Genomic DNA, 26,925 nt, shown 5'->3' on the forward strand with positions numbered 1-26,925 from the left:
CGATTTGCCATCATGCGGTTACGGTGCTGAGTAGCTTACTCATGACGCTCCCTGCTTGGCGATAGCATGAATCAGCTGATGAGGCTTATAGTGATGTGGGAACAGCCGCAGGTGTAGGCGCTCGATTATCATCAACTGTGAGGCCTTTCTATCACGTCCTTGCGCAGTTCTTGCTCATGAAATGCTGCCTTGCTTGGATAATATCCTGTCTGTCAGACTGAAAGTATCGGATGCTCAGACGCCTGTCGATTGTCTAGACACTCCGCGTCATCGCAATCTGCGCATGATAAAGGAGTGTAGGCAACGTAGGCCCACATACAGAATTACTATAACAAAAGCTGACCATGGTACTAGTAGAATCGGCGTCTCCTGTGACGCGGGTATATCATCTCAACTATGGATATGAATAACACGGATGCTCTCGTGTATTGACACTGTATCGAACTGTGACAGTGAGATTTCTTCCAGAGAAGCTAGAAAGGTCACTAAATGTGCTTGGCCATTCAGATGATGGCAAGTCTTTGACTAGACTTAAGACCTTGGGCACGATCTTTTTTCAATAGCTGCCTTCTGACAGCTTTTCCCCCTGATTCGGGTACTGTCATCGCTTAATATGCGACCGGGGTGCAGTTTGCGGTGATGTTAGCCACAATATTTCTGGGTCGGATATCATGTTTATTTGACCCAAGGAAATGATTCCCGCCGTTCCATTGTGTTGGGGCAGTGTCTCAGCCTGCCTTCCGCCCCCGGCCCCCAGCTTTATTCGTCTCAGCCCGTAATACGGACCTCGCGAATGGGATGCAGTCATGAAGTCTTGAAAGATTTTACAGCTTCCAACCACCAAGTCACCCTGCATAAAACCTTATAATTAAACTCGCAGAACCATCCAATGTGAGTGAACTTGCAGAAACACATCCCTGGCAAGGTTTTGGCGCCACGAACGGATCGATCGATCTCACTCTCCTGATCGACGAGGAACGGTGGATCCGAAGTCGATCATTACTCTCCTCGTAAGTTTTATTGTCCTGTAGTAGCACACTATGCTAAATAGCAAAAGCAAAACCTACGCAGGGAAATTGTCATTTCCCACCGCGTACTTAAGAACGGAGCAGCCCCTCTTCCCGGCACACTCGCGTGTCACACAACCTGAACGGTCCAATCGAAAGATGCGGCTCTCTCCAATCTACGTGCTGGCATGGGCTCTCCAGGCCTCAGCTACCATTCTGCAGAATGGCCAGGTCCGAGAAGACCCCTACCCTGGCCAGGCTAAGGCTATCTCGTTGGATGATGGCTCTTGGCGAACTTATCAACCGGACGCGTCGGAAATCGCATATAAGGGGAGGTGGGATAGTAAATATGTCTCTTGTGAGCCTTCCGTGCTGATTACATCATTTTGGTGGTGTATGTTGCTAACTGACTGGTTCTTCAGGGTGGTCGTATGTCTCAATCGGTTTCCCTGGGTGATGACGTCGGACTAACAGGTACAGACTTCCGGGTATCAAGCTTGGGTTTACGGGCGAGCAGGTATGGTAGCGTCGGTCATGAGATACTGGGACGCTTTCAACTGACATGGCATAGCTTGCTGTAAGCTTCGGTCCGCAGACGAGTGAAGGCGTCCTTTTGGCTTATCGGTAGGGATCTGAGCAAGGGAATTGGTTTCTCCTGCTGACTCTATAGGATTGACGGTTTGGACTGGCAATTCTCCAATGTGACTGCGAACTCAACATATCAATTTGCCGGGTCGTGGACCCCTGGGTTGGATTTAGCCAAGAACAACACATTTGAGATGAGAGGTGAGTGCAATTCTTCATCGATTGAACCGCATGCTGACGGTTATCTAGTCACGAACTGGGGTTATGGATAAGTGTATCGATCCGCCATGTAGACGCCTTACTGACCTTTCTCACAGTTCAATTGGCTGGTGTCTCGGTCGCTTCGGATTCACAGCTTGTTACAGTTCCTCAATACAGCAAGACTGTGGAGATCATCGGTGATTCGTACGTTCCTTTCTCCCATCATCACGCCACAGCTAACAGCCTTAGCTTCGCATCGGGACAATATGGCACTTACGAAGGACTTTCCTCATGGGCATACAACTACGCCGCTGGGTTAGGCGACGTCGAATACTCGATCACCGTATGTTCCCGTTGCACTTTGCATGCGCCATCTAACCATAACAGGCATATCCCGGTATCTGCTTGACGGACGAACAATGCTACGCGGACAAGGCGCGCGGGATGGTTAGTTTCCCTATATCCCACAGACACAAGCCTCTAACTCGATCAGACACACCAATGGTTCTACGCCTCCGATGCAGGTGTGCGTGCGAGCGCCACTTACGGAAACCAGCCCGAGAAGTGGGATTTCAGTGCCCATCGCGCAGCAGACCTAGTCATCATTGACCTGGGTACAAACGACCACCGAGCCGTAAACGACATCCCCGGTTCGACCTTCTACGACAGCTACGTCGAGCTCGTGACCAGCGTACACGAAACATGGCCAAACGCACAGATCGTTATCATGGTATGGCAACCTCTTCCCCTACCCCAAGCCGAGAAACCAACCGCTGACAATCTCTCCAGTCCCTCTGGGGCAATTTCACCCGCTCAGGGGACACCTACGTACAATCCCCCTTCTACGTCTCCGAGATCCAGCGCGTGGCCGAGCATTTCCAAGACGACGGATTCGTCTATTACTTCGACACCAAGGGCGTGCTACAGCACAACGACATCGACCCGCAAGAGCACCCGACCGACGTCGGCCACATCAAAGTGGCCAGCCACCTGATGCAATGGACGAAGCTGAAATTGGGATGGGAGTTTGGAGCCACAGGACCGGAAGTCCAGCATGACACGCTGTACTGGAACAACGAGGATAGTTATCGGCGATCGTTCGATGGCAGTTACTGATCTATATCATCCATCATATACCTAATAATACACGGATAGATAGATAAATAGATAGATATTACAAGAAATGTAGGACAGCGACTACATGCTGAGACACAGCAAAGGGAGAGAACCCCTCGCTCTAGGTTTGCAACAACATGAAGTTTGAACCGCATATCCACTTGTTATCGGTATTAAGAGGCATACAGCAGACGACACTCGCTCAAGGATGATTAGGGCCTCAGAGGAGACTTGTCGTGGCTGGGGTTTAATACCACTTCTTTTGGCTTGTTTGCTTTCATGGTGATAACACGCTTCGTGCGACACATTAGGCAGGAAGATGATAACCCAGATAGCTATAGAGATAGTTTCTTATTGGTTGTCGTCGATATTGAAATTTCGAGGTTGACGTCCGCATAACATTATAGCAGACGCAACACGTAGAGAAGCGACGATGATGATGAGGTAAAAGGGAAGGGAAGGGAGGATGATGGGAGGGGGGGAGACAGCGGGAGGATTTATATCTAACCGGTTGTGGAAGCGCTAAACTGCTTTTGGTTGGTGTCGGTTGTAACCGAGGAATAGGCTTGGCGGGAGGAGGAGGTGTGGTTGGTTGGTTGGTTGGTTGGGGTTGGTGGTGGGAGAGATGCAACGCAGGGTAGTGAGAGTACGGAGGAGGTAGTTAGTAGTAGGTTATGATGAGTGTTAATTCCTTGCACGCTCGCGAGGGAATATAATATCAAGTTGTCTTTGAAATTTACCCAATGTATGTATAGTGTTTATATACAGTCCATGAAAATTGTAGATATATACAAAGTTATACCAATCTCGACCCCTCCACAGCCCTGGCATACCGATCGCATGTCGCCGAGAAGAACATATTCCCTGCCACAGCGATAATCATCGCTCGCGCGTATTTTAATTGCGTCTCGTCAATATTCGTACTGCTAGTTGTGATGAGTCGAGTATACTCTTCATTCATCTGTCTCTCCACATCACGTAGCATAAGTCGAACCATCATCTTGGCAGAGGAGGCAGAACCCCCAATGAGATCCTGCACGACTCGAACTGCATTGAGACCCGTATCTCCGCTGGCTACTTCCTTGGCATACGAGTACAAGTCGTTCGTAAGGAGCAGATGTTTCGCACAGAGGGACTTTAAATAACTGACGCTTCGAAGATCCGTCGGCGAGGACGAAGCATGCGGAGCAGTGATGGACAACTCCACGCAGCGGAGAGTAAGCGTGGCTCCGAAATCTTCTAACCCATGGGCGATATACTCATCCAGAGAACTGAAACGTGTTGGTCCTTGCTGGTGGTTCCGAGACGTAGAGCCCCATGATAGGATATCTTCGATGAGAATAGCCCCATAACCGGGATCTGCAGTGAGGATTTCCTCCGAGATGATGTTGAATGCTTTGTGGGAAGGGTTGCTGTTCTTTTCTGCAGGGATCAAGACCACATCATCGTTGAGATTACCCGCATCGACGGCATCGTCGTGCAAAAAGACTAGAACCAACGTCCTGGAGAAGAGTTTGATTCTAGCTAGATCGCATAGTGAGAAGAGGTGGATTGTGTAGGATACCACTGCTTCTGTCACTGCAGTGAGGTATTTCTTTCCCTTGGGGTTGTTGTTTGGTGGGAAAAGGGTCTGTAATAAGTCTTTTGTTGCGGCTTCTGCTTCGCGCCAGTATTTGGATTGCAGAGCGCAGGGGAGTGAGGTGGGCCAGGGGACTTTTGATTTTTGTGGGTTGAGGGGGATAGCATGTTGGTATTCTGCATCCTGGGTGAGGTTTGATGGGTGTAGAAATGAGAATGCTGGTGATGTTGGACTAGATTGGGTTGCTGGAGTGGCTGGATCAAATGCGTAAGAGATGGGACGCGGATAATAGATTGGGGTGGAGTTGCACGCTCGAGGTGTTTGGGTGAGTTTGCGACATTGTGGCGTGTTGAGTGAGAGTATCTGTGGTAGGAAGCCTAATCTCTGTACCCGGGAATGCCGGAGGAATGTCCGACTCATGCAGACCATAGACATGGTTGATGCCTGTTGGTGTTTAGGGATGTTGCAGGGGGATCGGCGGGCGGCACGCGTGAAACCGCGAGGCACTTGCTTGCTATTATTCCTCACAACCCGCAGTCAACGGCATGTCTCCGTATCCTTGAAGTAGACTGCTCCCACTCATTCTAGAATTCTGTCCGTGGAAAGGGTCGTCCCAATGTTAGAATTGATGTGCGCCCGTTATGATTTCTCCAGTTATCAAAGTTTTCTCATCGTTCACCCAACCGGCCAAAGGAGGCCGTGGATGCGAAATGGGAGACCCAAGCACACAGCAGACCATGAGGACATTGCCTCCCAGATTTACATCAACCTGGTACAGTGGTGGGCTAGGAACCGTTTAAAATAGAATATTTGTGGGGTTCAATGGAGTGTCCCTGGATGTCGCAGGAATTGTCTCCACCAACAGCAGATCGCGGCGTATTCGTTTTCAATTTCCTATTCAGGATATCCATGGCCCAAGGTACCATCCCCGAGCATCACAACAGCATGGAAATTCAGTCGTATTCGCGTTCTATCATAGAATATATAAGACCCGGCATTTTTCAAATATTCCAGAATGAATCAACAGCCTCCCACCCAACGTGACAACGATGCTTCCAAAGCTCCTGTCACTCATCGCCCTTCCAGCATTGGCTGCGGCCAACTGCAAAACCACCCCCGGTGATGCAGCTTGGCCTTCAACTGAGGAGTGGTCGGCTTTGAACCAATCTATTGGCGGGTCACTTATTCGAACTGCCCCCGCTGCCTCTTCCTGCTATGCAGGAAACCCGTTGGGCTCGTCGTACAACTGCTCCTCGGTGAAAGACCACTGGTCCTACGCAGCCTACCATGCCGCATGGCCTGAAAGCAATGACTACTCCATCTACAACAACAATTCCTGCGTACCCCCAGGTGTTGCTGGATACACCAAAGACAAGGGATGCAGTATCGGCGGCATGCCCCAATACATCGTCAATGCCACTACCGAAGAGCAGGTCGCAACGGCCATGTCATGGGCATCGCAGAGGGACATTCGCATCATCGTGAAATCAACAGGCCATGATCTTAACGGCCGGTACGTATACCCTCATCACTTCATCCCCTCAAGGAAATCAACTTAGCTTACCTATCCCCCTCAAGGTCAACCGGAGCCTACTCCCTCTCAATCTGGACTCACAACTTCAACCACATCCACCACAACCCAACCTGGCATGTGCCTGGCACCAACAAAACCGCAGACGTGCTAATCTGCGGCGGCGGCAACAACTGGGGCACTGTCTATACCACAGCCGTAACCCAACACAACCGAACAGTCGTAGGCGGCGAAGACGCCACAGTAGGCCTAGGCGGCCTGATCCAAAACGGAGGCCACGGGCTCCTATCCAGCCACTACGGCCTCGCCTCCGACAACGTCTACCAAGTCACAGTCATCACCCCGGAGGGCCACATCCTCACCGCAAACGACGCCCAAAACCAAGACATCTTCTGGGCCATCCGCGGCGCCGGTGGTGGCCAATTCGGCGTAGTGACCGAGTTCATCCTCCAAACGCATCCACTCCCAGAGAACGTCGTAACCGGCGGTTTGACCTTCTACGCATCCAACCACTCCAACGCCTCAGAACTAGCTTCCTGGACCGCCTTCGCCGAAACAGCATCCCAGATCCCATACCTCATGGACTCCGGCATCACAGGCACCATCATGGCCGCGACCGGCAAATCGGCAAGCACCTACGCTGGCGTCGACGAAGTCCTGGCCGGTCCAGCTGTAATCATCAGCTTAATCGCCTATAACTCGACCGTCCAAGCCATGAACACCACTCTCCACAACCTCTCCACCCAACTCACCGACAACACAACCCAAATAACCACCAAACTCACACCCCCAACCACCCAACCCTACTGGTCCTACATCAAACCCAACTTCCTCGCCAGCCAATCCGCCGGCGCATCCAGCCTCTTCACAAGCCGCCTTCTCGGCAAATCCGAGCTCTCATCCCTCCCACAAGCGGATCTCATCTACTACTTGCAACAAATCTCTACCTCCCAATCCGGCTCCGGCACCCTCCTCATCTTCGGCCTCCAGGGCGGCCGCGGCACCGCTAACGTGCCCGAACAACGCCGCGGGAGCGTCCTTCCATCATGGCGCAGCGCATACGCACACGTCATGGCGTATGGCGGCTCCGTGAACGAAACAGGTGATCCTGCGGCGTCGCTGGCTGAGGCAGCGGAATGGTATGAGAGTGTGCTGGAGCCGGTGTGGAGGAATTGGGCGCCGAATATGGGCGCTTATATGAATGAGGGCAATCCGTTTAGTAGTACCTGGAAGAGGGACTTCTATGGAGATGGGTATGAGAGGTTGGCGGAGGTCAAGAGGAGGTATGATCCGAGGGGAAGTCTTTGGGTGTATTCGGGGGTGGGAAGTGATGAGTGGGAGTTTGATTTGAGAAGTGGGTTGCTTTGTAGGGTGTAAATGGGGAACCATTTGTCTAGGTTGTGATGGGTAGTTATTTTCTCTTCTTTGTGTTAGTAGTATGTGTGTGTATATAGTTCTTTTAGCAGTATGCTATGATATAGATATTTGAGCTTTAGTATCTGTTACTGTCTGCTTAGCTGAAGACGTAACCTAGGTAAACGAGTATACGATGCTATTATAAATGTAGACAATTGAACAATTATATATACATATCACGATGATATACAACAATATATGTACTCCCCCAACCCAACCACCTAATCCTCCTGCATCAACCGCTGCATCTCACCCCCATCCCGAACATGCAAATCAAAGCTCAACTCACCAACCAAGCTTTTGACATTCCTATAACAAGAAACATCATCAGTAAAACATATCCACATCATATCAAATATTATAAAGAAACAGGGGGAATCAACCGCATACCTCAACAAATCATCCAACGAGCAACTAACCACGGACCTCAAAACCTCCAGACAAACAAACGCCGAGAACGCCGGATCCTCCACGTGTCGAATACTCAACAACTCCTCATCAATGCGCTGCAGCTCCCTCGCAAGCGGGAATGTATCCCCTGTTTCAAGATACGGCGGTAACGGCTGAGAATTCAGCACCGAAGCGGACAAGTGGCAGAGTAGGGAGGTGATTTTGTGGGATTTGAAGCCGCTGGATTGGAGGGCTATTGATGCCAGGCGGGAGATCCATTTATTATTATTATTATTGTTGTTGTCAGTGGGGTTGGTTGTGGTAGTGGACAAAGCATCCATGTTCTGAGTGGTATGCGCCATCAACGCCATGCTAGTGAGCATGCGCTGGATCTGCGAGATGATTTCATCGTAAGTTGCACGGGGGAATTTCCCACCGATAGGCGGCTCGAAGGAACTGAAGTGGCTGTGCATGCGGAGGCTGTTTAGGAGGAGCATTTCTTCTTTAAAGACTTTGTGGCGGGTGCGTTGGAGGGTGGAGGATGCGGAGCGGATGTCGCCGTCTTCGGTGGTGGTGGTGTTGGTGTCGAGTTCGCCGGTGAGCCAGAGCTCGATGGTCGTGTGCATGCAGCTGTAGAATTTGGCGAGGACGAAGAGTCCGCGTCCAAGGGTCTTGCGGAGTGTGGTTTTGGCCGTTATGGGGTAGGGGAAGATGACCCAGAAGAAGGAGATGGCGCAGCCGGCGGCGACGGCGGCGAGTTTGTATGGGCCGAAGAGGTAGATGGGATAGTAGGGTTGGCCGTTGGAGGTGGCGACTTCGATGCCGAGTTTGCGGACCTGGTTGGGTTAGAGTGGGTTGTTTTGAAGAGGATTTGGGAGGGATTACTTGTAGCTCGTAGCCTACGATGACGTTTAGAGTGACGATGGCGATCACGGAGGCTCCGAAGTATTGCGGGACTTTGACGTAAAAGTAGTACTGTTGGTTGAGTTAGTAGGTAGCTGGTATGTAGAGGATGCTGGCTTACCTCGAAGACGTTGGCGAGGTAGAGAAACACTATGACACCTGGAGTCTTCTCATCCACAATATACCAGACGATCAAACTCAGAACTAACGAGACGGCTGTGGCTACGATGCGCGCAACGAAGCCGAACATTGTCTGTCCGCTGGTCGGGTTCATCCCAATCACGATAACAATCATGGCCCAGATGCATCTTTGGTGGACGAAGAAGTCCTGCGTTTTGCGTAGGTATGCCAGAATACCAACTGAAAATGCAGCTGCGGCAACGCGGAAGCCGAAAATACTTTGCTCGGAACTGATAATGTGCGATAAGTAGCGGAGCGCCAGGCTGCCTTTCTCAAACCAGTTGGCAGGGGGCAGGTGCTCAGGATCTGGGAAGTTGTTCGCTTCGGTCTGGCCAAGGGCAGCTGGATCGACATGAGATGATTGTCTCCGATCCGGAGCAGACTTGTTGTCGTGGTTGGTATGAAGGGAAAGCCATTTACGGATGGTGTTGAGTCTGGGGAGAATCAGTCTGCTGCGCTTCATAGTGCCATCCTGGATTCGGTCATCAGCGAAACGGATCAAGTCAAGGGTCGCGGTCAGTAGGCTGTCCTGCAGATGCCCCATGAACAGGATGAGAAAGAACTCCTGCTTGACGTCAGGGTCTGTCGCAATGGCTGTCAGGTCCTCTTGGGAGGTGGCATCATCCGGCTTCTCTGAGACGGTAAACGCCTCAAGGGAGGCAAGGTTTCTTGTGAGGTCCTTGCGGCGTGAGAAGTAGTTTCGCATTTCTTGTTCGAAACGCTGTGCAAATTGTGGCTCCAGTGGTGTGAGTAGTTCTCCGGTCCCTTCCTCATCTGCTTTTCCTGAGTATTGTTTCTCGATTTTCTTGCGCTTAGATAGCCCAAGTGCCAGCAAGACATATTGTAATCCAACTGTCGCCAACCTGGAAGAGTCCACGAGGCGGTCTTGAAGTGTTTGGGCTACCTTTTGCATCTCGGATTGTTTCACAGAATCCTCCTCGGCGTCGAGCGATCCCAAACTGCTGTTGCGCGTTCCTTCGTTTCTGACAATCATGTCCAGAACCTCAGGTAGCATAGCCATTCCTGAAAGGGGCAGCAGAATACCCCGTAGCAGCCCTCCAATACTGCTCAGGTCGCCTGCTGATAGTTTTCCCCATGCAATTTCGTCTTTCGAATAGAGCAGGTCTGACTGTAGCTTCCCGTGTAACCCGTTCAATTTAGTTATTGATGCTGTCAAGCGCTTCTGCTTCGCTTCCAGATCCGAACTGGGACTGTTTTGCATGTCTCGCATACTTCGTGCTGTGCGTGTCCTCTTCAGAAGGCCTTGACTTCCGGTCCATATCTCTGACGTCCCCTTAACAAAGTCGATTTGGGCCTGGAGTACGTTATCGATCTGCGCGACGTAACCCCTGATATCATCGAAGACATGTCCGCGACTAGTGATTGGTAGTATAAGGAGAGAGACTCCGGTGGCAATGGCAAACCCCAGCATAAACCCCTTCAACAGTCTGGAAACGAATGAAAGACCATCGGATAGTGTGGTAAACATGCCACCGCGAGTGATAGTAACAGAAGAAAAGATGGAGAAAGCTACCATAGGATCCTGCAGCTCCTGCGGGCGCCAAGCACGGATAGTATTTGCGGCCCTGCATAGGTTCAGTGAAACTGAAAATGCTATCAAAGTAGAAATTGGACATACCAAATCATGAATATCAGCCATATAGCGGACACGGCACAGGCATCGCTACTGAAGCCATTGCGGACGGCCTCGCTAGCATCTGGAGGCGTGTTATGTTGTCTCGCTCGTACGGCGCAGAATATCGCTAAGCAGCAGAGAGAAGCTGATACACATGTTGACAAGAGATCATAAAACATAATCCGCATGAACTTGGCCCGCGGTGTCAGTGCTTGAGACAGGACCGAAATGAGAGCTGATAGATAACCGATCGTGAGGGTGATGTCGGATATAGCACTACTCTGATAACTGCTAGATATCAGCTACACTTATTCGAGAGATTGATACGCAAGATGGCCTACATCGCTATCACAATTGTCGGTGGCAAAGCGCCCTTCAGCATGATAAGGAAGGACCGAGTGTCCAAGTCGAGCCGCTGTCTCCATGTCAAGGGATTTAGAATACTGTTGAAAAGTTTTAGTTCATCCCAACTACACAGATACTGCGACAGTTGCCTACCTTAGGAACCTGGCCATTCTAGCCCCGCCAGCGCTCCTTGAGGGAGCCATTGCGCATTGACAGCTGTATTCGGACAGCTAAGGTTACAGGAAGCAGGATACTGCGTATGTCCGCATATGGGCTGATTAAATAAGGACTGTAGATTTAGATGAAGAAAATTCTCTCTTCTGATTCTCTAAGCTCGCCGAAAGATCATCGATCGAGCCGGGCTGAGTGACGGCCGCATCCGGGTCGGGTTGCCGTGCCTGGATCTCGTGACGCGTGCCGAGCCAAATGCCGATAGAAGAAGGTTTCTTCTTCACGGGGCGTCCGCATCATTATCGGCTGGGGATTTCGGCCATCAGATAGCTCTTGACTGAGATTTGAGGCTGACATGGTTGGAGGAATAGTAGGCGCGATTTCTTTATGGACTTCCGTAGCTGGTCAGATTGGCTGATTGGCAGTATCAGGTGATGCCAAAATACATAGTATACGCAAGAGTTAACTGTTGAGAATCTAGTCTTTTGGGCGAGCAGTAACCTTGCGAGTGGACAATATCATTTCCAAAACTTATCGTCATCTCAATTCGAGCAGTGAGATAGGGTCACTAGCATATTTTATTCGTCTTGATAGTAACTCCCCGACGAGCCAGTATAAAGTAGAGGAGAGAATATGAAGCGGACGATAATGTGAGCGGATGAAACCTTTGCCGTCGCAGCCCTCCGCATACAGTCACGTGACCTATACACTGGCTGTCGCTGCATGCTTTCGGGGAGGACTAATGATGCTTTGGCCATAGGATGACTCGTGTTCTACGATAGAGCCAATTTGCAATGAATGGAACAGGTGCTGGAATGGTTGGATGACATTACTCCAGCGCGACATGATGACGAGTGGACGGACACATCATGCCTGTAAAGGTACCAGCGTACGCTAGGACATCACCCCGCATATGTGCTCTGGTCGTGGTTACTATTCTTTGTGCTTCTACCCACTGGCCAAGACGGTCAGATGCACTGACATCCGGACATGCATCTTCCAAATTGGACGCTGTTGCGGGGTTACGAGGCGCGCTGGGCCGTCATGATCTCATCGTATCCAGAATATCCAGATATACTTTGTTGAGAAACAATGAAGAAGACCAGAGTTGTCTGGTTCTCATTCCATTTACAGATGCCAAGCCGGAAACGCAATAAGCGACAATGATGTGAAACTATAATGATAGGATGGAATCTGTCCGAAGGCACCGTCAATATGAACTCAATGCGTCGATGGCAGTTCTATCACAACGGTCCACGGCACAGCCATAGCTTCTCGCTCAGCCACACTGCTGCGGAGACGGTTGGGGATGACGAGTCCATGGTCTAGATCGTGAGTCAGCTGATCTTAAGGAACAGCGCTGAATGGCCAAGATAGACGTATGAGAGAGATGCTGAAAGTACGTTGTACCGTGAACACGTATTGAGCGACGAGAAGACCTGTCAACATTCCGGGGGGATTCTGACGCTGACGAAAGCTCATTGAGCCTTTGCAGGGACAAGCTCATGTGACGCGTTACCCAAAGCTGTTGGCTCCCCTGTAAAGTACGGGTATGGGATACCGGAATCCGGAGAAATGCTACGGAAACGAGGCTGACTCCTGACGTAGTGCTGACCAATCAAGAACGAGCCACTAGTGGACCTCGGGGCAGGCGCAGGAAACCAGCGGGTCTGATTGGAGGGTTTCTCGGGGAGAAGATTTGGGGGAAGAGTTTTATCTGTTGAGAAAGACAGGTGGACTTGGCAAATCACTTCCAAGCCCGCCCGTTCTGGCCTCAATTCTCGGTCGGGGTTATGAAATTCACAACTTCCAGTCATCGTTGTGTGTGTCTGTGTTCTGTTCTATCCGTTGCGTAACAGGGTATCTTACCCCCTTACCTCTGCAAGCCACGGCACTCTGAAATAGAAGCTACGCAATCGAATAATGTAGATAGTCTCATAAACAACTGCTGTGCCTTTCAACCCTAGTTTCGCTGGCCCCACTGTTGATGTCGTAGGTGTGCATCTCATAGACGGATTCTGGAAAAAGGTGAGATGGATTGAGATTTGCCCCTATGGATCCGCGGCCCAGGGGTGGAGACCTTTATCCCATCGAGCGGCCCAAAAATAATAGTGGCTATCTGATTCATCATTGATATTATTCTCTGTCGACTGACGAACGGAGAAGTCCCGCCCGTGATCGCTGACATCTCCGAGTCCGAATTTGGAAAAATAGCCGATGACACCATTGGAACCCAGTTCTCCGAGCTCTGGTCGGAAATATCACAAGAGGAGATGACCTCAGCAGTACTTGTTGGGGTAATCTGCGTAGGTACCTATCTAAAAGTGATGTGATAGGATGTTAGAGCAACTGTTGGCTACGATTGATAAGGTGCAAGGTGGAGACCAGCTGCGTGTCGAGGCGACGGCAATTCACTGCGACTCGACTGCTGCGAAACGGGGCGGACCATGGCTCCAGTTCAGAATAAGGTCAGGATCAGGATGATCATCCTGCTGTCTTGGCAAGCATCATTGGTCCTGCTTCCATGCCACAGGGCCTCCCCCCCGTCCCAGAAAGGTTGATTTCTCCATTCCCTTATAATAGTCCGGTCGCGCAGGTTACTTCCAGAGACCCTCTCTTCCTATCTATATTCTCCTTCCTGAAGCTTGGCTTGCTTCTTCAGTTCCTGTGTTTGACACAGCTTCCTCTTCACCAGTTTATCACACACGTCTTATCGAGGGCCCCTCTTGCCTTCTTTATCTGATCCTTTCCGTTCCTGGCTCTGAAATACATGCGTGAGTGCTTCTCCCTATCTGCCTCCTATCGCCATCCCTTCCCTGGCCCACTAGAGGCCCTCACACGATTTCATTCATTTGACATCTCATCGATGATTGTATCTATCTTGACCCCCCTGACTAACATTCTATCTCTTTGCTATGCAGACCGGATTCACTCGTGGGCGAAAGCTCACGCGTCTACCCCGAATAATTCCCAGGGTCAAAACCAGTCTAACACCCAGTCCTCTGAGGACGCTTCGGCTCAAGATGCTCAAGTGAAAGAAGGTATACGTGACCCGGCTAGCCCGGAGTCGGAAAAAGATGCCAATCAAACCACTGAGCGCCCACTGTTCGTCCGGATGAAGGATGGAATTGTTCGCTTCACCGGACACACCAAACGCGCCCTGTGCCACAGCTGGGTCAATGTGCTGCTCGTCTTCGTCCCTGTCGGCATTGCGGTCCAGGCCGCTGGACTCAATCCAGGCCTGGTCTTTGCCATGAATGCGATAGCTATCATCCCCTTGGCCGGTCTGCTCAGCCATGCCACCGAGTGTGTCGCCAGTCGATTGGGTGACACCGTAGGTGCGCTCATTAACGTCACCTTTGGAAATGCAGTAGAGTTGATCATCTTGTATGTTCCCGAATCCACCCATTTACCCCTGACTGTTGCTAACGTTTCGGTAGCATGTAAGTTGTTGCTTATAACAGCATGTGCACACACAAATACTAATCACAGCGAGTTCGTTCAGTATTGCTCTAGTCAAGGTGAGTCAACTGGTTCTGCAACAGACTCAAGGATCGCTCTAACTTTTTCCAGAATGAGATTCGGATCGTCCAAGCATCCCTGCTGGGATCCATCTTAGCAAACCTACTGCTGATCTTGGGTATGGCCTTTCTGTTGGGAGGCTTGCGCTTCCAGGAACAGGTAAATCTGCCAGCAACCTGAGCCGTACGCGTTCGCCAAACTAACATGTGCCAGATCTATAATAGCACTGTCACGCAAATGAGTGCATGCCTCCTCAGTTTGAGTGTCATGAGTTTGCTCTTGCCGGTATGTCTGCGCATCCCTCCGGTTTACCCTATACTTGCTGACGTATCCAGACGGCGTTCCATGCTTCCTGGTCGGACGCCGGAGATGCAGATAAATACACACTCAAAGTTAGCCGTGGAACAAGTGTTGTAAGTAGTATCAAATGCCAATCATGCCATACCTTTCTAATTTTTCGATCAGGTCTTGCTCCTGGTGTACGTTTTGTACATCATATTCCAACTCAAATCCCACGCCTATCTTTACGCCAGTATTCCACAACAGATCATTGATGAGGAATCTCACCCCGGTGTTCTGGCTGAATTCATGAATAGTTCGTCCGACTCGAGCAGTTCATCGGATGAGTCTGTGGATACGACAACCTCCTGGTCCACCGCCAAGCGTATAAAGAGAGCCATGAAACATAGGCGTCATCGCAAGTCGAGCACCAGCTCGCATGGTACGGTCTCTCCACAGTCATTCCGTAAGAAGTCCTCGGCCGATATTCCTCCTGCAGCCGTTATAGATGAGCATGCTGGTTCTGCGGGTGACCTGAGTGTCACTCAAGCCGACGGGTCTGGCTCATTTGTCATCGATTTTGGAGATGACAGCCGATACGATGCCGATCATGAACCTCAGACCCGGGACTTCGGACAACCACAGGACAAAGCCTCCAAGGAGGATCGAAAGGCCAAAAGGCGTGAGCGACGAAAGCAGCGTCGTGCCGAAAAGGACAATACCGCTACATCTGTGAAGGGCACAACTGTGACCGGTCGCCCATCCATGAAGACATCCCAGACAGAACCAGCCTTGGATCATCCTCAGCCTCCGGTGGAGGTTGGAGAAGCAACCGAACCTGCCAAAAGGCGATCGCCCTTCCGTCCAACCATCCCATCTCTATTAAGCAACACTGTTTTCTCGAGCAACTTGGCCGCTCCTAACTCGACGGTGCCCGCAAGTCCCTCGAATCCCTATGGCCTTCGACGAACGCATTCTCTACCCTCTTTCACCAACCGCCCTCCACCACCAGGAAATGCCGTTCAGTTTGCCCGGGGTGCTTCTCGCATGCCCACGGCCGTGGCCAACAACCCAATTGAAGCGGTCCCCGAGCAGCCGGAACCTGAAATGTCTCGCACCGCAGCAGTGGTGATGCTTCTGGTGTCGACCGGACTTGTCGCAGTGTGTGCGGAGTTCCTCGTCGACGCTATCCCCACCATGATCGAGAGTTCGTCTGTCAGTGAAGCCTTTATCGGCCTGATCATCCTCCCTATTGTTGGCAACGCCGCCGAGCACGTGACCGCTGTCAGTGTGGCCACCAAGAACAAGATGGACCTGGCAATCGGTGTATCGGTGGGAAGTAGTATCCAAATCGGTATGTTTCTATTTGTTTCTTGTCTGATAACAGAGGCTAATTCGTCACAGCTATTTTTGTTACGCCACTGGTGGTCATCCTGGGTTGGTGTATGGACAAGGACATGTCCTTGTACTTCACGCTATTCGAGACCATCTGTCTGTTTGTCACAGCCTTTGTTGTCAACTTCCTGGTCTTGGATGGCCGAAGCAACTATTTGGAAGGGTCTTTGCTCATTGCAGCCTATGTCATCATAGGGTAAGTTGAATTCTCTCTAGGGTCGCGTTTATTCAGTGGCTAACGAGCTTCAAGTGTTGCTGCGTTTTATTATCCTGGTAGTGGACAGTCCAGCGATCTTGGCACTGCTGGAGGATAAGCGGCTGGCAGGGGTTCATTAAGACCTATGCCATAGCACCGGGTGTTTTAATACCCGACTGCACAGTGGTGGTGGAGTAGGGGGGGTGGTGGTGGCTAGTGAGCTACGGAGGTGGGTTCGGAGACATGGGAAGAAGACGGAGGGTTTATGTTAGATGGTGGGCGAGAGGAGGATGGTTCCATTAAACGAGATTGCCAATAATGCTGCCTGGTTTAGTCTAAACAATTCAGAATGCAAACTACCACTTCTCGGAAATGTTCTTTCTTATGGATTGCGGGATTTTCTGCAGCACCAGTACGACCATTTGATACCCTTAAATCCCGCTTCGATGCAACAATATCTAATACATCGCCTGCCAAGCCGAGTAGATTTCCTGGCGCAGGAGTAGTACTTTCTCCGCGCATCCTGTCGATATGGCGCAGGATCTAACTGTAGGCAACGAGGCACTGATACTTTCTTCTCAAGTAATGCGTCAGTAAGTACGCTCTTGGCGCAGTGTTGTCAAGACAGGTCCGACAGCGATGACTGCATCTGGAATGCACAGCGACAGATGTGGCTGAGCCTGTCATTATTACGGTGTACCACTAAGGCTAACAGTGGATGTACAGCCACTCGGTAAGACACACGTGGCTGCTTCGGTCAGGGGCTATCGGAGGGGCTAGTCTTGGCGTAATCAATGGACGTTCCAGATACAGCGGCTACTACAGTACTAGTTTGCTTTTGCGCCGTTGCTGCATTTCGCTTAGGGAGGCTCGCTTGGAGGCAATATTCTCTTCTTTAGCATGATGCAGTTATTCAATATGAAATCTCACTTTAAGGTGGCTATGCTCAACCGGTTGAACCACCCGCCTTCTGGAACCCTACCCAACGGGGAAGACATAAAACCCGCTGGATGATGATCGATGATACGGGGATGATACGGAGTGGGGTTGAGACTGTGGCTGAAGGGATATCATGTATTCCGATTGGCTGGGAAGACCAGTTCCACAGTACCAGCCCTGTGTGGCGCCAAGCAACCGAAAAGGGGAGAGTCGGAGGAACAAGTCAGACGGAGAATTATTCTTAGCATTGATTCGATTTGGTTGGTTTCATTTCATGAGTGACTGACTGCATTGCATGGCTAAGAGCGAACTATTAGCTAAGTCTGCTAGGCATCAACGCCCCTCCATCTGACGCATCTTGCTGCCTCTCTGCAGCTGGTTACTTGCCATTGTACAATCATCATCAGCATGCCTTCACCAGGGTACACCCGTCCAGCCACTCTGTCCAGTCCATCTTGTGGTATTTGTGAATAGAAAATGCGTTTCATTCTAGACTCCCGGTTGATCCAGGGATCCACCACCCTTCAGGGGTCATGATACCGTCCATGGTTTACGTCTCTGCCTAATCCCGTTGTGCATCTCCAGACTGCCAGATCTACAGCCTCCCAGTCACCACTCATCCACCCGACTATTGACGCTTCCCCATCCCAGCTAATAACCCAGTGGGGAACCCTTCTCCTTACTCTTAGCGCCTGTCTGGGTCCCGATGGGCTGAGTGCGAATCCCTGGGAGCCGTTAATCCCGGCCTAACTGTTACTTACGCGCCAGTGGCAGGGTGTGAAGTCGAAGAGGGGCCACCCCCAATGATGCATCCGTGTCCAAAGTCCAAACTTCCCCCCTCCACCTGACAGGGTCTCAGGAGCCGCTTTGAATATTTAAGGGTCTTTCATCCTTCCCTTATTCTCTTCTTCCCTCTCATCCTTTTTACCTTTCTCTCCTAACTTCCTAATCCTTCCATAACCACCATGTCTTACTACCCCCCACCACAAGAACCCTACTACGGCGGACGCCCTCCATACGAGCGTCCGCCATACGACCGTCCTCCCTACGAGGGCGGTCCTCCCCCGGAGCGGCCCCCCTATGACCGTCCTCGTTACGAGGGTTCTCCTTACGACCGCCCTTCCTATGAGCGCCCCCCTCCAGAGAGATACAACTCCGGTCCTCCTCCGCCGGAGCGCCCTCCCTACGACCGTCCCCCATACGGTGACCGGCCTCCCTACGAAGGCGGCGAGCGCGGCTTCGACTCTCCTGCTCCTCGTCCTCCCTACGAAGGTGGTGAACGCGGCTTCGACTCTCCTGCTCCCCGTCCTCCCTACGCCAGCCCTCCTCCTTCCGCTCGTCCTCCTCCCGTCCCTCCCCCTCCTCTTCCCATGGAATGGGCCCAGGAGTGGGAGCCCAACCTCCGCCGCGCCTACTACGTCCACATGCCTTCCGGCCGCACAGAATGGGAGCTTCCCGCTGACATGTCCCGCGACATGCCTCCCCCTGGTCCTCCCCCGGCCGGTGGTCCGGGCTACTACGCAAGCCCCCCTCCGCCGCAGGAGGGAGGGTACTACCCCGACCCCCAGGCTCAGCAGATCTCCGAGGAGGAGCAGAAGAAGAAGGACCGTAAGAACATGCTTATGGGTGGCGCAGCTGGTCTGGCTGTTGGTGCTCTCGGCGCTGCATTCATTTCCCACGAGATTCGTACGTCCCCTTTTCCTTTCAATCATGACCACATCCATGGTCATGATATAACTGTATACTAACGAGAACAATAGATGAACACGAGGAAAAAGAGGAGGAAGAGGAGCGTGAAGAACAACAGTCGTATGACTATGACCGGCCGCCTGTCGTCTACGAGCGTGAAACTACTATCATCGAGCGTGGAGAGGAGCCTGCATATGATTACGAGGAGGATGGATGGTAGATGCGGCATACCTGTCTCTGCTTGTTAATAAACAAATTCTATTCGCATAGCTTTCGGGATTGTTTAGCTGTATCTATTATGCATTTAACTCATACCTTGTTCAAGGAATATATTTGACACAAAAAGATGTCTGGGGCGTAGATGTGTCTTGACATGATACTCAATTTGTAGTTGGAGATGTATGTCGCCTCGGCGGTCAGTTTCTTGCGCTATCGATAACTTACAATACTTGCTGTCGATATGATATTATCATAGTATCTCTGGCATTTGTCACAACGCACTAATAATGAGAGTACCCTGTACACAATGATACAATGAACTATGTTGAGTGGATACATAATAATAGTACTATAGTAGCTACTGTTCGACATATATCCACCCTTAAACTCATCACATCCATACACGGTATCTCATCCCCCCACCGCAATACTACAAATACTACAGGTCCATCTAAGCAGTACTACATACATACTATACAAATTCCCTCTCCCCCCTAACACACCCAATAACTAACCACCCCTACTTCCAACAAACAATCTCCCCATGCAACAACCCAAACCACGCCCTCTCACACTCCACAAACTCCTCCCACCCCCTCACAACCGCCTCCAACTGCTCTTTACTCGCAAACCCTCCCTCCAGCGCCTGCGTCGCAAACCCCGAATTCGCCGCCCTCCCAGCCATCGAACCCCCCCAATACCTCCGTTCTTCCGGACTACTAAAGCACCACGACCCCGCCGTCTTCTTAATCCTCTCCTGCACAAACCCGGCCTCTTCCGCCCACACATGAATCCTCGACCCAGGGTGCGGATTCCCACCCTTCTCCCTCGCCATCTTCGTCGTCATATCCAACCATAGCTCAATCCCCTTATTCTCAGGATACCACGTCATGGCACTGGATTCGCGGGCCGCGATAATCCCCCCGTCGGGTTTAGCCACGCGGCGCATTTCGCGCAGCGCGAGCACGGGGTCCGCGATGTGTTGGAGCACTTGGTGCACGTGCACCAGGTCGAAGGTGTTGTCTGGGAACGGGAGAGCGTGGATGTCGGCTACTTGGAAGGTGATGTTTGTGATGCCTTGTGAGGAGGCGAGCGTGCGTGCTTGCTCCAGTGGGTCCGGGACGTATTCGACGCCCGTTACGTGGCCGGAGGGGACGTGTCGCGCGAAGTCGATCGTGATGCTACCGGGGCCGCAGCCGATGTCGAGGATGGTCATGTTGGGTTTGAGGTAGGGGAGGATGTAGGGGACGGAGTTGCTGAGGGTGCGCCAGCCGTGGGTTTGGAGGACCGCGGGGGCGTGGTCGGTTGTGTAGGTTGTCATTGTTGGTTGGATATATGTATGTAGGTTGATGGTGTTGGTTTGAGGGTTAATGAATGTGTAGTTGTTTCTTTGTGTTATTTGTGAAGTGAAGTTCAATGGCAATTGCTGGTGCCCATGGGGAAATTTATATGGACGAGGGCCCACCTATGCTGTCATCCCCGCTCCGTAGGTCGGAGTTCCGAAGTTGAACTCCGGGGTGGTGGTGTATAGGCACATTATCGGTGGGTGAGTTGCTTTGTTGAAGTCACAGTGGGGTTTTGGGTTGGTACAACTTTGGTAGGTCTTTCTGTTTGGAGGAGGCTGTTCCGCCTGTTTTGGGTTGGGGGGATCGTATAGTTGGTGGGGAGTTGGGTGTTTGAGGAGCGACGGAATTCCGAATGGTGGGGTGACTTGAGATCCGAGGTGTAAATTGAGGTACACCGCCTTCACACGTCATGCTTTCGATTTGAGGGTGAGGATGTGTATTGTGAGCTGATGTATTTATATTACTTCTAAGTTCAGGTGCAATTTTTATGCTGCTCATTTTAGGCACAATTGGCGTGGTCTACTCTAAGTGAGGTGTTGACCGGACTGTTGGTATATAGTTCGACTCACTCAAACTGTTGTGTATAGTAAGGAGAAAGATCTCGGTATGATAAACTTATTATTGGTTAGGAAGAGAAGAAAAGAGTTAAGTACTATAGGGGTAAGGGAGCTGGATAGAGGGTGAGCTACGCAGGCAAGTCCAGACCATGAGAGTTAGACTATGCTAACTGTGATAAGGTTGACACTAGTGTGGGTACAAAAGAATATTAAATAGGCTGATTGTTACTACGGGATCGCACCCCTGTCGGGATGAAGTGACTAGTACTACTTGTGCGAAAGCCTTACTGGTGATACTAGGTCACAGTAATCTTGCCACTGTCTTCGTTAGATTATGCAGTTGTCATAGGCTGAGATTTGCTTAATATATCTGATCCACATAGTCTTATACTGATCCCGACTGTCAGTTCCGAAGCAATGAAGACATTGCAGCTTCAACTGCAATTGGGTCTAATAGTAGTATTTATGTACTATGACCAACTATTAAGAAAACGCTTTCTGTACTCAAGAAAAATAGGATTAACATAAGAAGGTAGAATCTCTCGTGGTGTATATCATGCCACATGATAATACATGATATATAAACAACGTTGTCAAACCCGGTGGTATCATGTCGTAAACTCCGTATTCCATATATTATATTGTACTAAAACATGATCAGCATTAGCAACCTCATGACTATTGCAGCATACATACCAAGCGTCTGCTTCCAAAAACAGATACTAATGATCATGCGACGACGGCTTCTGAAGACGAGGATAGTAGAACAGGAAGAACACCACGACAGCTAGCAAGACCACGAGTGTCGGAAGGAACATAAACAGAAAGAGGAATAGACTCAGGCCTAAAGCGGCGCTATGTCCTGGGAAGAAACGACGAGCCATGAGATCAACAGTCGAAGCAAGCATCGATTCCATGGGATAGAAAAGGGTGATGTTCCACGCTAGTGGTCGAAGATCCGTCTAGTAAGGACTAGTGGACAAAGAAACAGGACGATCAGGGTCTTTTGATGTGATATTTATATCGTAGGTTTAATGAAGTGGCAGATAGAGGCTGGATCCTCGGCCGGAGCTCACGGAATGATGAGTGATGCTGCAGTGAAGCTGGCTGGAGTGGAGCGCGCTGCGCAGTGGGCAGGCCGTTATCTCTGACTTTATTATTGCGGGGACGTAGCCGGACCACGCGAGTCGGGTTAGCAGCTGTAGTCTAGATGGTTTGACTCGTTACTGCCGGACACAGACTGGGGGTCTGGGAGGTTGACGGGGGAGATTCGAGCCATTTGAAGTTCTGCCAATAGCTCGGTGCCTGGCCCATGAGGTTGCTTTTGGCGTCTGGAAAAGGCAAACTTGAGGTACCAGCACGGTAAGTTACATGGTAAGCTGTTGGTTGGTAACCCGTTCATTACCAGCCAAAAATGGATGCCTGCAGGGATTTGCTTCATTATTGGGCGCAGTGGAGTACCATAATTGGTTGTTGTCTTAGCGCCCCGCTGAGGGCCCACATCGACCATTCCGCTTTCAGCCGAGTCGCTGCTAAAATTGAACGGGTATTCGAAGACCAATCATTACCGGGTGACGCAAGAAGCAAGGATTGTCTGGGTCAGGCAGCAGTATTTCATGTACGGTGCGCAGGTTGCTTGAGATGCTTACAATAGCATGCTTTTAATCTCTAGAGAAAACTAGATTAAATCAAGTAAGTAATATGCGAGGGAATGATCGCGCCCATGACTGATTTTATGTATTTCAATAAGCATCGCAGTTTAATTTAAGCCCCTCGTTCTTCCCCTGTCTTGGACGCGGGGGAGTGCGTCAGAATTCCAGCACCAAACCACGGATATAACTTCGGTAATACAGGTATCAACCATTGAAGATTTCAAAGAGAGCAGACGGTGTAACAGCTGGATTGCTAATCCGGCTAGAGCCACCGCAGCGAACCAATGGTCGTGTCGCCCTGTAGGGCTGAGGAGGACTTGGCACGGCCCTCGGGTAAATCAAAGGCAAGCTGGCCAGTCGAAGGGATGGGGCATCGTGAATTTCGTTGTATCGTGAGTACGCTGAACAACTGATATCATCCCGCCTGGATGGACACATAACTAATTAGTATCCATTAATAATCAGAATGCCGCTGTGAAAATCTCACGCTACGCCGTAAAAGAAAGTAGTTCTTCCCATCGCAATCAATCAGGCGAGCGTCATCCGTTCTATCCCTTGCAATCCTTCTCTTTTCCTTCCCTTTTTCCCCCCCCTTCTCTTCAGTTCCCCATCGGCTTTCCCCCTCCCTTCCCCATCCCACCGAGCTCGGATGCATCCGTGAGTCCCCGCGGAGATGAGGCTATCTCGTTCGTTATCAATCGCTCGAATCTGATCTGGTATTCTTTGCTTTTTTTCTTCCCCCTTTCACCCCCTTCTGTGAATCTTCCTGTCCTTCCTTTCGTCAGTTGATCCAGGATGGGTCTCTTTGCTGGACACGGAGCCCTCGACCAGGCCGAACTGGATAATTTCGGCGTCGATTGGGTCATCCACTATTCGTTCGAAGATGTTGGTAAGCAATCATTCCTCCCAATTCCATCCGGCTGACGCCCGATCTCACACCGTCTTCTTCCCGTCCAGAGCTCTCCCAGGCGATCCAAGAGTTTCGAACTTTGATCCACGACCTTCAAGAAGCGCATCTCCAGGTACAAGTCCGCCATGGCTACGGTGCCTCCCTACTCGTCTGCATTCGAGTCCCGCCCGATCTGTTGGGCAACCTGGTACACAAATCCCGGTACGGATGATCGGTAACAACAAATGGCGCATGGTCGGGAAAGCTAACGGCGTATAGTGTCAAGGACTGGCTTCATGGAATCATCCACGAATTTCCTGAGGGCGGAGACGAGGGCGAGACTGACGCCGACACTCCTGCGGAGGCCCTCAGATCTGTTTACCATGCGGTGACATGGCAGAAGCATCTTGGAGGCGCTGGAATTACCCCCAAGGTGGGCCAATGGAAGAATATCACGGCGGCTATCCCTCTGCATGACCGCTCCGCCAACGCGGAGCTGCTCCGGAAATGGAGCCGGACTATTTTCTTGACGGCTGAGGATCTTGACGCTATTCGCGCGTTGTTTGGCGAGAAGGTGAGCACCATCAGAAACTTAGTTGGGTCTCTTTGGCTCTGTAAATATACTAACATCTCAGGTTGCTTTCTACTTTGCCTTTATCCACTGCTATTCCTGTTTCCTGATCTTCCCGGCTGTCTGGGGCATCTTCTCTTGGTTCTACCTGGGCCCCTATTCGATTACATGTGCGGTAGTGACTTGCATCTGGGGCATCGTGTTCGTCGAGTACTGGAAAACCCGCGAGCTCGACCTGAGCTTGCGCTGGAACGTCAAGGACGTAGGATTTCTCAAAGTGAACCGACCAGAATGGGTTTGGGACAAAGAATTCCAAAATCCGCACACCGGCGAGACCATTCGCGTGTTTTCGGCTCATAGGCAATTCGCTCGACAGCTCCTGATGATTCCCTTTGCGACCGTTGCAAGCTTGGCATTGGGTAGCTTGATTATCCTATCATTTGCTCTGGAAATCTTGGTGTCAGAAGTGTACAATGGCCCAATGAAGGCATACTTGGAGTTTCTGCCGACCGTCCTGTTTTCGCTCTCCTTGCCCTCCATCACCAATGTCCTGACGGAGTTTGCGAAGCGTTTGACCGACTACGAGAACTACCGCACGCAGGATCAATACGACCTGGCACAGACAGCCAAGACATTCGTGATGCACTTTATTACGGCCTTTTTGCCCACGCTACTGACCGCATTTGTATACGTCCCGTTTGGAGGCAAGATCGTGCCCTATCTTGACACTCTTCGCTCTTACGGTCTCCTTTCCGCCAACATTGCCCGTGAAATCCACATTGACACCTCCCGACTGCAACAGGAAGTGATCTATCTCTCTGCGACCGCTCAGATCCTCAACTTCGGCGAGGAAATTGTGCTTCCCTATGTCAAGCAAACCCTGATGCACAAGTGGCGTGACTGGCGCGATGGTCGGGACTCTTCGCGTCCTCGTGGCTACTCTCAGAGGACCGATCAACTCCTAGTCGATGCTCCGGAAGAAGCTGGTTTCCTCTCGCGTGTCCGTGACGAAATCGACGCGGATGAGTACGATGTTCATGAAGATATTCTGGAGATGTGCGTGCAGTTTGGCTCTCTCGCTCTATTTGGAGTTGCATGGCCCTTGGTCTCCTTGGGTTTCCTCGCCAACAACTGGCTGGAACTGCGAGGCGATTTCTTCAAATTGAGCTTGGAGTGTCAAAGACCTCCCCCCATCCGAGCTGACTCGATCGGACCATCTCTCATGGGTCTGGAAGTGCTCAGTTGGCTCGGTACCTTGTCCACCGCCGCCATCGTGTACCTTTACCGCGCTGGACTCCAGGAGGTCAACATGTCGTCCCTCCTCCTCACTCTCCTCCTTGCCGAATGGGCCTATGTTGGTGTTCGCTTCATCGTGCGAAGCGGACTCGAAAGAATTAGCTTCATCTCCCTCCGTCGCGAGGAATCGAAGCGCTACGCTATGCGCAAACGCTTCTTGGAAGCCACGTCGGGCCGGGTATCCCCTCGGGCTAAACCGCGAGTCCGGTTCCAGGACCGGGTCAGCGTTTTCTCCTCGTCCACTGATGTCCCTGGTACTAAGGAAGACTTCCTGCATCCCGGACATCACCATGAAATGGGCCGCGGTGGACGCTTCTGGTCGTGGGCTCCCAATGAGACAGCGGACGCAGGCGTTCGGCTGATCAAGGCTCTGAACACTAACATGGACGGTTCGAAGACCGGGCCTGTTAAGGGCGCCAAGGGCGCTTGATACACTCAATACACCAGTCACTCATTATTATAGATCTGTCACTCATTAATTTGATGCTTTCTGATTCAGTAACCGTCGCAGGTAGATGGTTAGAATGAGCCTGCGGGACGGAAGAATGTGGTCTGTACGTGATGATCACTAGCTGTCTTAGAACATTGTCTCCTTTTTTCTTTTTATTTTTATGTGTTCATCGCCTTGATTCTTTTTGATTCTGTATGTATACATTAGACTAGTAATAATTCAATGATGATTTCGAGATTGTTCGAGGATAAGTATCTGCGTAAACTTGCGTATGAAATCCAGGACCGTCCCCCTAGTGCCCGTAGTGCTACTTCTAGATACTATAATCTCATTTCGCCATAAATTGCTTCCCTAAATCACATTCCTGAGAATTCCATCCTCTATCTACATTACTCACTAGAGAATCACATCGCTCTTGTCACGATAGCATAGCACTGCCATTATCATTACAGTCAATTTGGTAGAGCGTTGGCAGTAGTTAGTATATCATTATCGTGATCTCGGTGCTTTAACACTATAGCAGACCACTGACGTAGTTGTTGGGTGATTCTAGCCAGCTAGCAGAGGTACAAGTAAGATAACTAAATGTAATATCAATAAATACATACTTATTTCATAAAATCTCTTAGATGTGTGAGAGGGCTTCACGGACACATATAATAATCGTGCTAAGTCGAGAAATTATACCTGGGTAGTTACATACTTACTAACAGTTTCATGAAACAATTAACAACTTAGTAGTAGCTGCACACAGATCTAACAGCTTTTACGGCTTTAAACTATCTTTATATTAACCTCACCGCGCACCCTAACGTGCCCCTATAGTGTTTAGTATCTGGTTGAGTTCCAATATGCATGGGTCGC

General features: G+C 50.7%; 10 protein-coding genes across 10 annotated transcripts; 5 read left to right on the forward strand and 5 right to left on the reverse strand.

The window, feature by feature from the left end:
* Positions 1-1,166: 1,166 nt before the first annotated feature.
* Positions 1,167-2,909, forward strand: BO85DRAFT_492466 (SGNH/GDSL hydrolase family protein; the record flags this gene model as incomplete). Its single annotated transcript, XM_025663778.1, has 11 exons — positions 1,167-1,365; positions 1,430-1,436; positions 1,488-1,524; positions 1,579-1,631; positions 1,678-1,793; positions 1,842-1,853; positions 1,910-1,997; positions 2,043-2,136; positions 2,181-2,240; positions 2,287-2,523; positions 2,583-2,909. The coding sequence occupies 11 exons, from the start codon at positions 1,167-1,169 to the stop codon at positions 2,907-2,909; spliced, it is 1,230 nt and encodes a 409-aa protein (XP_025510991.1).
* A 722-nt stretch (positions 2,910-3,631) lies between these two features.
* On the reverse strand, positions 3,632-4,931 carry BO85DRAFT_453468 (uncharacterized protein). The gene has a single exon (XM_025661060.1). The coding sequence runs from the start codon at positions 4,921-4,923 to the stop codon at positions 3,706-3,708; it is 1,218 nt and encodes a 405-aa protein (XP_025510992.1). The 5' UTR covers positions 4,924-4,931; the 3' UTR covers positions 3,632-3,705.
* Positions 4,932-5,537: 606 nt separating this feature from the next.
* BO85DRAFT_406623 (putative isoamyl alcohol oxidase) lies at positions 5,538-7,509 on the forward strand (the record flags this gene model as incomplete). The annotated part of the gene is made up of 2 exons (XM_025657339.1): positions 5,538-6,001; positions 6,067-7,509. 2 exons carry the CDS (start codon positions 5,538-5,540, stop codon positions 7,394-7,396), a joined length of 1,794 nt encoding a protein of 597 aa, XP_025510993.1. The 3' UTR covers positions 7,397-7,509.
* Positions 7,510-7,555: 46 nt separating this feature from the next.
* On the reverse strand, positions 7,556-11,398 carry BO85DRAFT_406626 (MFS transporter). Its single transcript, XM_025657340.1, has 7 exons — positions 11,043-11,398; positions 10,886-10,987; positions 10,548-10,832; positions 8,850-10,494; positions 8,711-8,800; positions 7,826-8,661; positions 7,556-7,744 (listed from the first exon to the last, which is right to left on the reverse strand). The coding sequence occupies exons 1-7, from the start codon at positions 11,090-11,092 to the stop codon at positions 7,657-7,659; spliced, it is 3,096 nt and encodes a 1,031-aa protein (XP_025510994.1). The 5' UTR covers positions 11,093-11,398; the 3' UTR covers positions 7,556-7,656.
* Positions 11,399-12,323: 925 nt separating this feature from the next.
* On the reverse strand, positions 12,324-12,971 carry BO85DRAFT_164906 (uncharacterized protein). Its single transcript, XM_025654255.1, has one exon. It carries the CDS (start codon positions 12,875-12,877, stop codon positions 12,539-12,541), a length of 339 nt encoding a protein of 112 aa, XP_025510995.1. The 5' UTR covers positions 12,878-12,971; the 3' UTR covers positions 12,324-12,538.
* A 543-nt stretch (positions 12,972-13,514) lies between these two features.
* On the forward strand, positions 13,515-16,825 carry BO85DRAFT_453469 (putative membrane bound cation transporter). The gene is given in 10 exon segments (XM_025661061.1): positions 13,515-13,834; positions 13,982-14,447; positions 14,467-14,469; positions 14,566-14,581; positions 14,634-14,741; positions 14,796-14,867; positions 14,918-14,995; positions 15,048-16,215; positions 16,266-16,452; positions 16,507-16,825. The coding sequence occupies 10 exon segments, from the start codon at positions 13,831-13,833 to the stop codon at positions 16,568-16,570; spliced, it is 2,166 nt and encodes a 721-aa protein (XP_025510996.1). The 5' UTR covers positions 13,515-13,830; the 3' UTR covers positions 16,571-16,825.
* Positions 16,826-18,017: 1,192 nt separating this feature from the next.
* Positions 18,018-19,462, forward strand: BO85DRAFT_164932 (WW domain protein). Its single transcript, XM_025654256.1, has 3 exons — positions 18,018-18,053; positions 18,166-19,077; positions 19,152-19,462. The coding sequence occupies exons 2-3, from the start codon at positions 18,357-18,359 to the stop codon at positions 19,298-19,300; spliced, it is 870 nt and encodes a 289-aa protein (XP_025510997.1). The 5' UTR covers positions 18,018-18,053; positions 18,166-18,356; the 3' UTR covers positions 19,301-19,462.
* Positions 19,463-19,628: 166 nt separating this feature from the next.
* On the reverse strand, positions 19,629-20,972 carry BO85DRAFT_453472 (class I SAM-dependent methyltransferase). The gene has a single exon (XM_025661062.1). The coding sequence runs from the start codon at positions 20,618-20,620 to the stop codon at positions 19,820-19,822; it is 801 nt and encodes a 266-aa protein (XP_025510998.1). The 5' UTR covers positions 20,621-20,972; the 3' UTR covers positions 19,629-19,819.
* A 729-nt stretch (positions 20,973-21,701) lies between these two features.
* Positions 21,702-22,491, reverse strand: BO85DRAFT_453473 (uncharacterized protein). The gene is made up of 2 exons (XM_025661063.1): positions 21,899-22,491; positions 21,702-21,848 (listed from the first exon to the last, which is right to left on the reverse strand). Exon 1 carries the CDS (start codon positions 22,084-22,086, stop codon positions 21,925-21,927), a length of 162 nt encoding a protein of 53 aa, XP_025510999.1. The 5' UTR covers positions 22,087-22,491; the 3' UTR covers positions 21,702-21,848; positions 21,899-21,924.
* A 674-nt stretch (positions 22,492-23,165) lies between these two features.
* Positions 23,166-26,297, forward strand: BO85DRAFT_430253 (anoctamin family protein). The gene is made up of 5 exons (XM_025658283.1): positions 23,166-23,246; positions 23,320-23,743; positions 23,812-23,965; positions 24,023-24,317; positions 24,379-26,297. Exons 2-5 carry the CDS (start codon positions 23,650-23,652, stop codon positions 26,038-26,040), a joined length of 2,205 nt encoding a protein of 734 aa, XP_025511000.1. The 5' UTR covers positions 23,166-23,246; positions 23,320-23,649; the 3' UTR covers positions 26,041-26,297.
* The last annotated feature ends 628 nt before the right edge of the window (positions 26,298-26,925 follow it).

Source organism: Aspergillus piperis (assembly GCF_003184755.1).
Source record: "Aspergillus piperis CBS 112811 unplaced genomic scaffold BO85scaffold_26, whole genome shotgun sequence".
In the NCBI taxonomy this organism is placed as follows: Eukaryota; Fungi; Ascomycota; class Eurotiomycetes; order Eurotiales; family Aspergillaceae; genus Aspergillus; species Aspergillus piperis.

Coding starts and splice junctions, on each gene's coding strand:
- BO85DRAFT_453468 (XM_025661060.1), bottom strand. CDS start 4,923: ATGTCTATGGTCTGCATGAGTCGGACATTCCTCCGGCATTCCCGGGTA.
- BO85DRAFT_406626 (XM_025657340.1), bottom strand. CDS start 11,092: ATGGCTCCCTCAAGGAGCGCTGGCGGGGCTAGAATGGCCAGGTTCCTA. Junction 10,988..11,042: donor AGAATGGCCAGGTTCCTAAG/GTAGGCAACTGT, acceptor ACTTTTCAACAG/TATTCTAAATCCCTTGACAT. Junction 8,801..8,849: donor ACCTCGCCAACGTCTTCGAG/GTAAGCCAGCAT, acceptor CTCAACCAACAG/TACTACTTTTACGTCAAAGT.
- BO85DRAFT_164906 (XM_025654255.1), bottom strand. CDS start 12,877: ATGACTGGAAGTTGTGAATTTCATAACCCCGACCGAGAATTGAGGCCA.
- BO85DRAFT_453469 (XM_025661061.1), top strand. Junction 14,742..14,795: donor GCTTGCGCTTCCAGGAACAG/GTAAATCTGCCA, acceptor AACATGTGCCAG/ATCTATAATAGCACTGTCAC. Junction 14,868..14,917: donor TCATGAGTTTGCTCTTGCCG/GTATGTCTGCGC, acceptor TGACGTATCCAG/ACGGCGTTCCATGCTTCCTG.
- BO85DRAFT_164932 (XM_025654256.1), top strand. CDS start 18,357: ATGTCTTACTACCCCCCACCACAAGAACCCTACTACGGCGGACGCCCT. Junction 19,078..19,151: donor ATTCATTTCCCACGAGATTC/GTACGTCCCCTT, acceptor CGAGAACAATAG/ATGAACACGAGGAAAAAGAG.
- BO85DRAFT_453472 (XM_025661062.1), bottom strand. CDS start 20,620: ATGACAACCTACACAACCGACCACGCCCCCGCGGTCCTCCAAACCCAC.
- BO85DRAFT_453473 (XM_025661063.1), bottom strand. CDS start 22,086: ATGGCTCGTCGTTTCTTCCCAGGACATAGCGCCGCTTTAGGCCTGAGT.
- BO85DRAFT_430253 (XM_025658283.1), top strand. CDS start 23,650: ATGGGTCTCTTTGCTGGACACGGAGCCCTCGACCAGGCCGAACTGGAT. Junction 23,744..23,811: donor CTATTCGTTCGAAGATGTTG/GTAAGCAATCAT, acceptor CTTCCCGTCCAG/AGCTCTCCCAGGCGATCCAA. Junction 23,966..24,022: donor AACCTGGTACACAAATCCCG/GTACGGATGATC, acceptor AACGGCGTATAG/TGTCAAGGACTGGCTTCATG.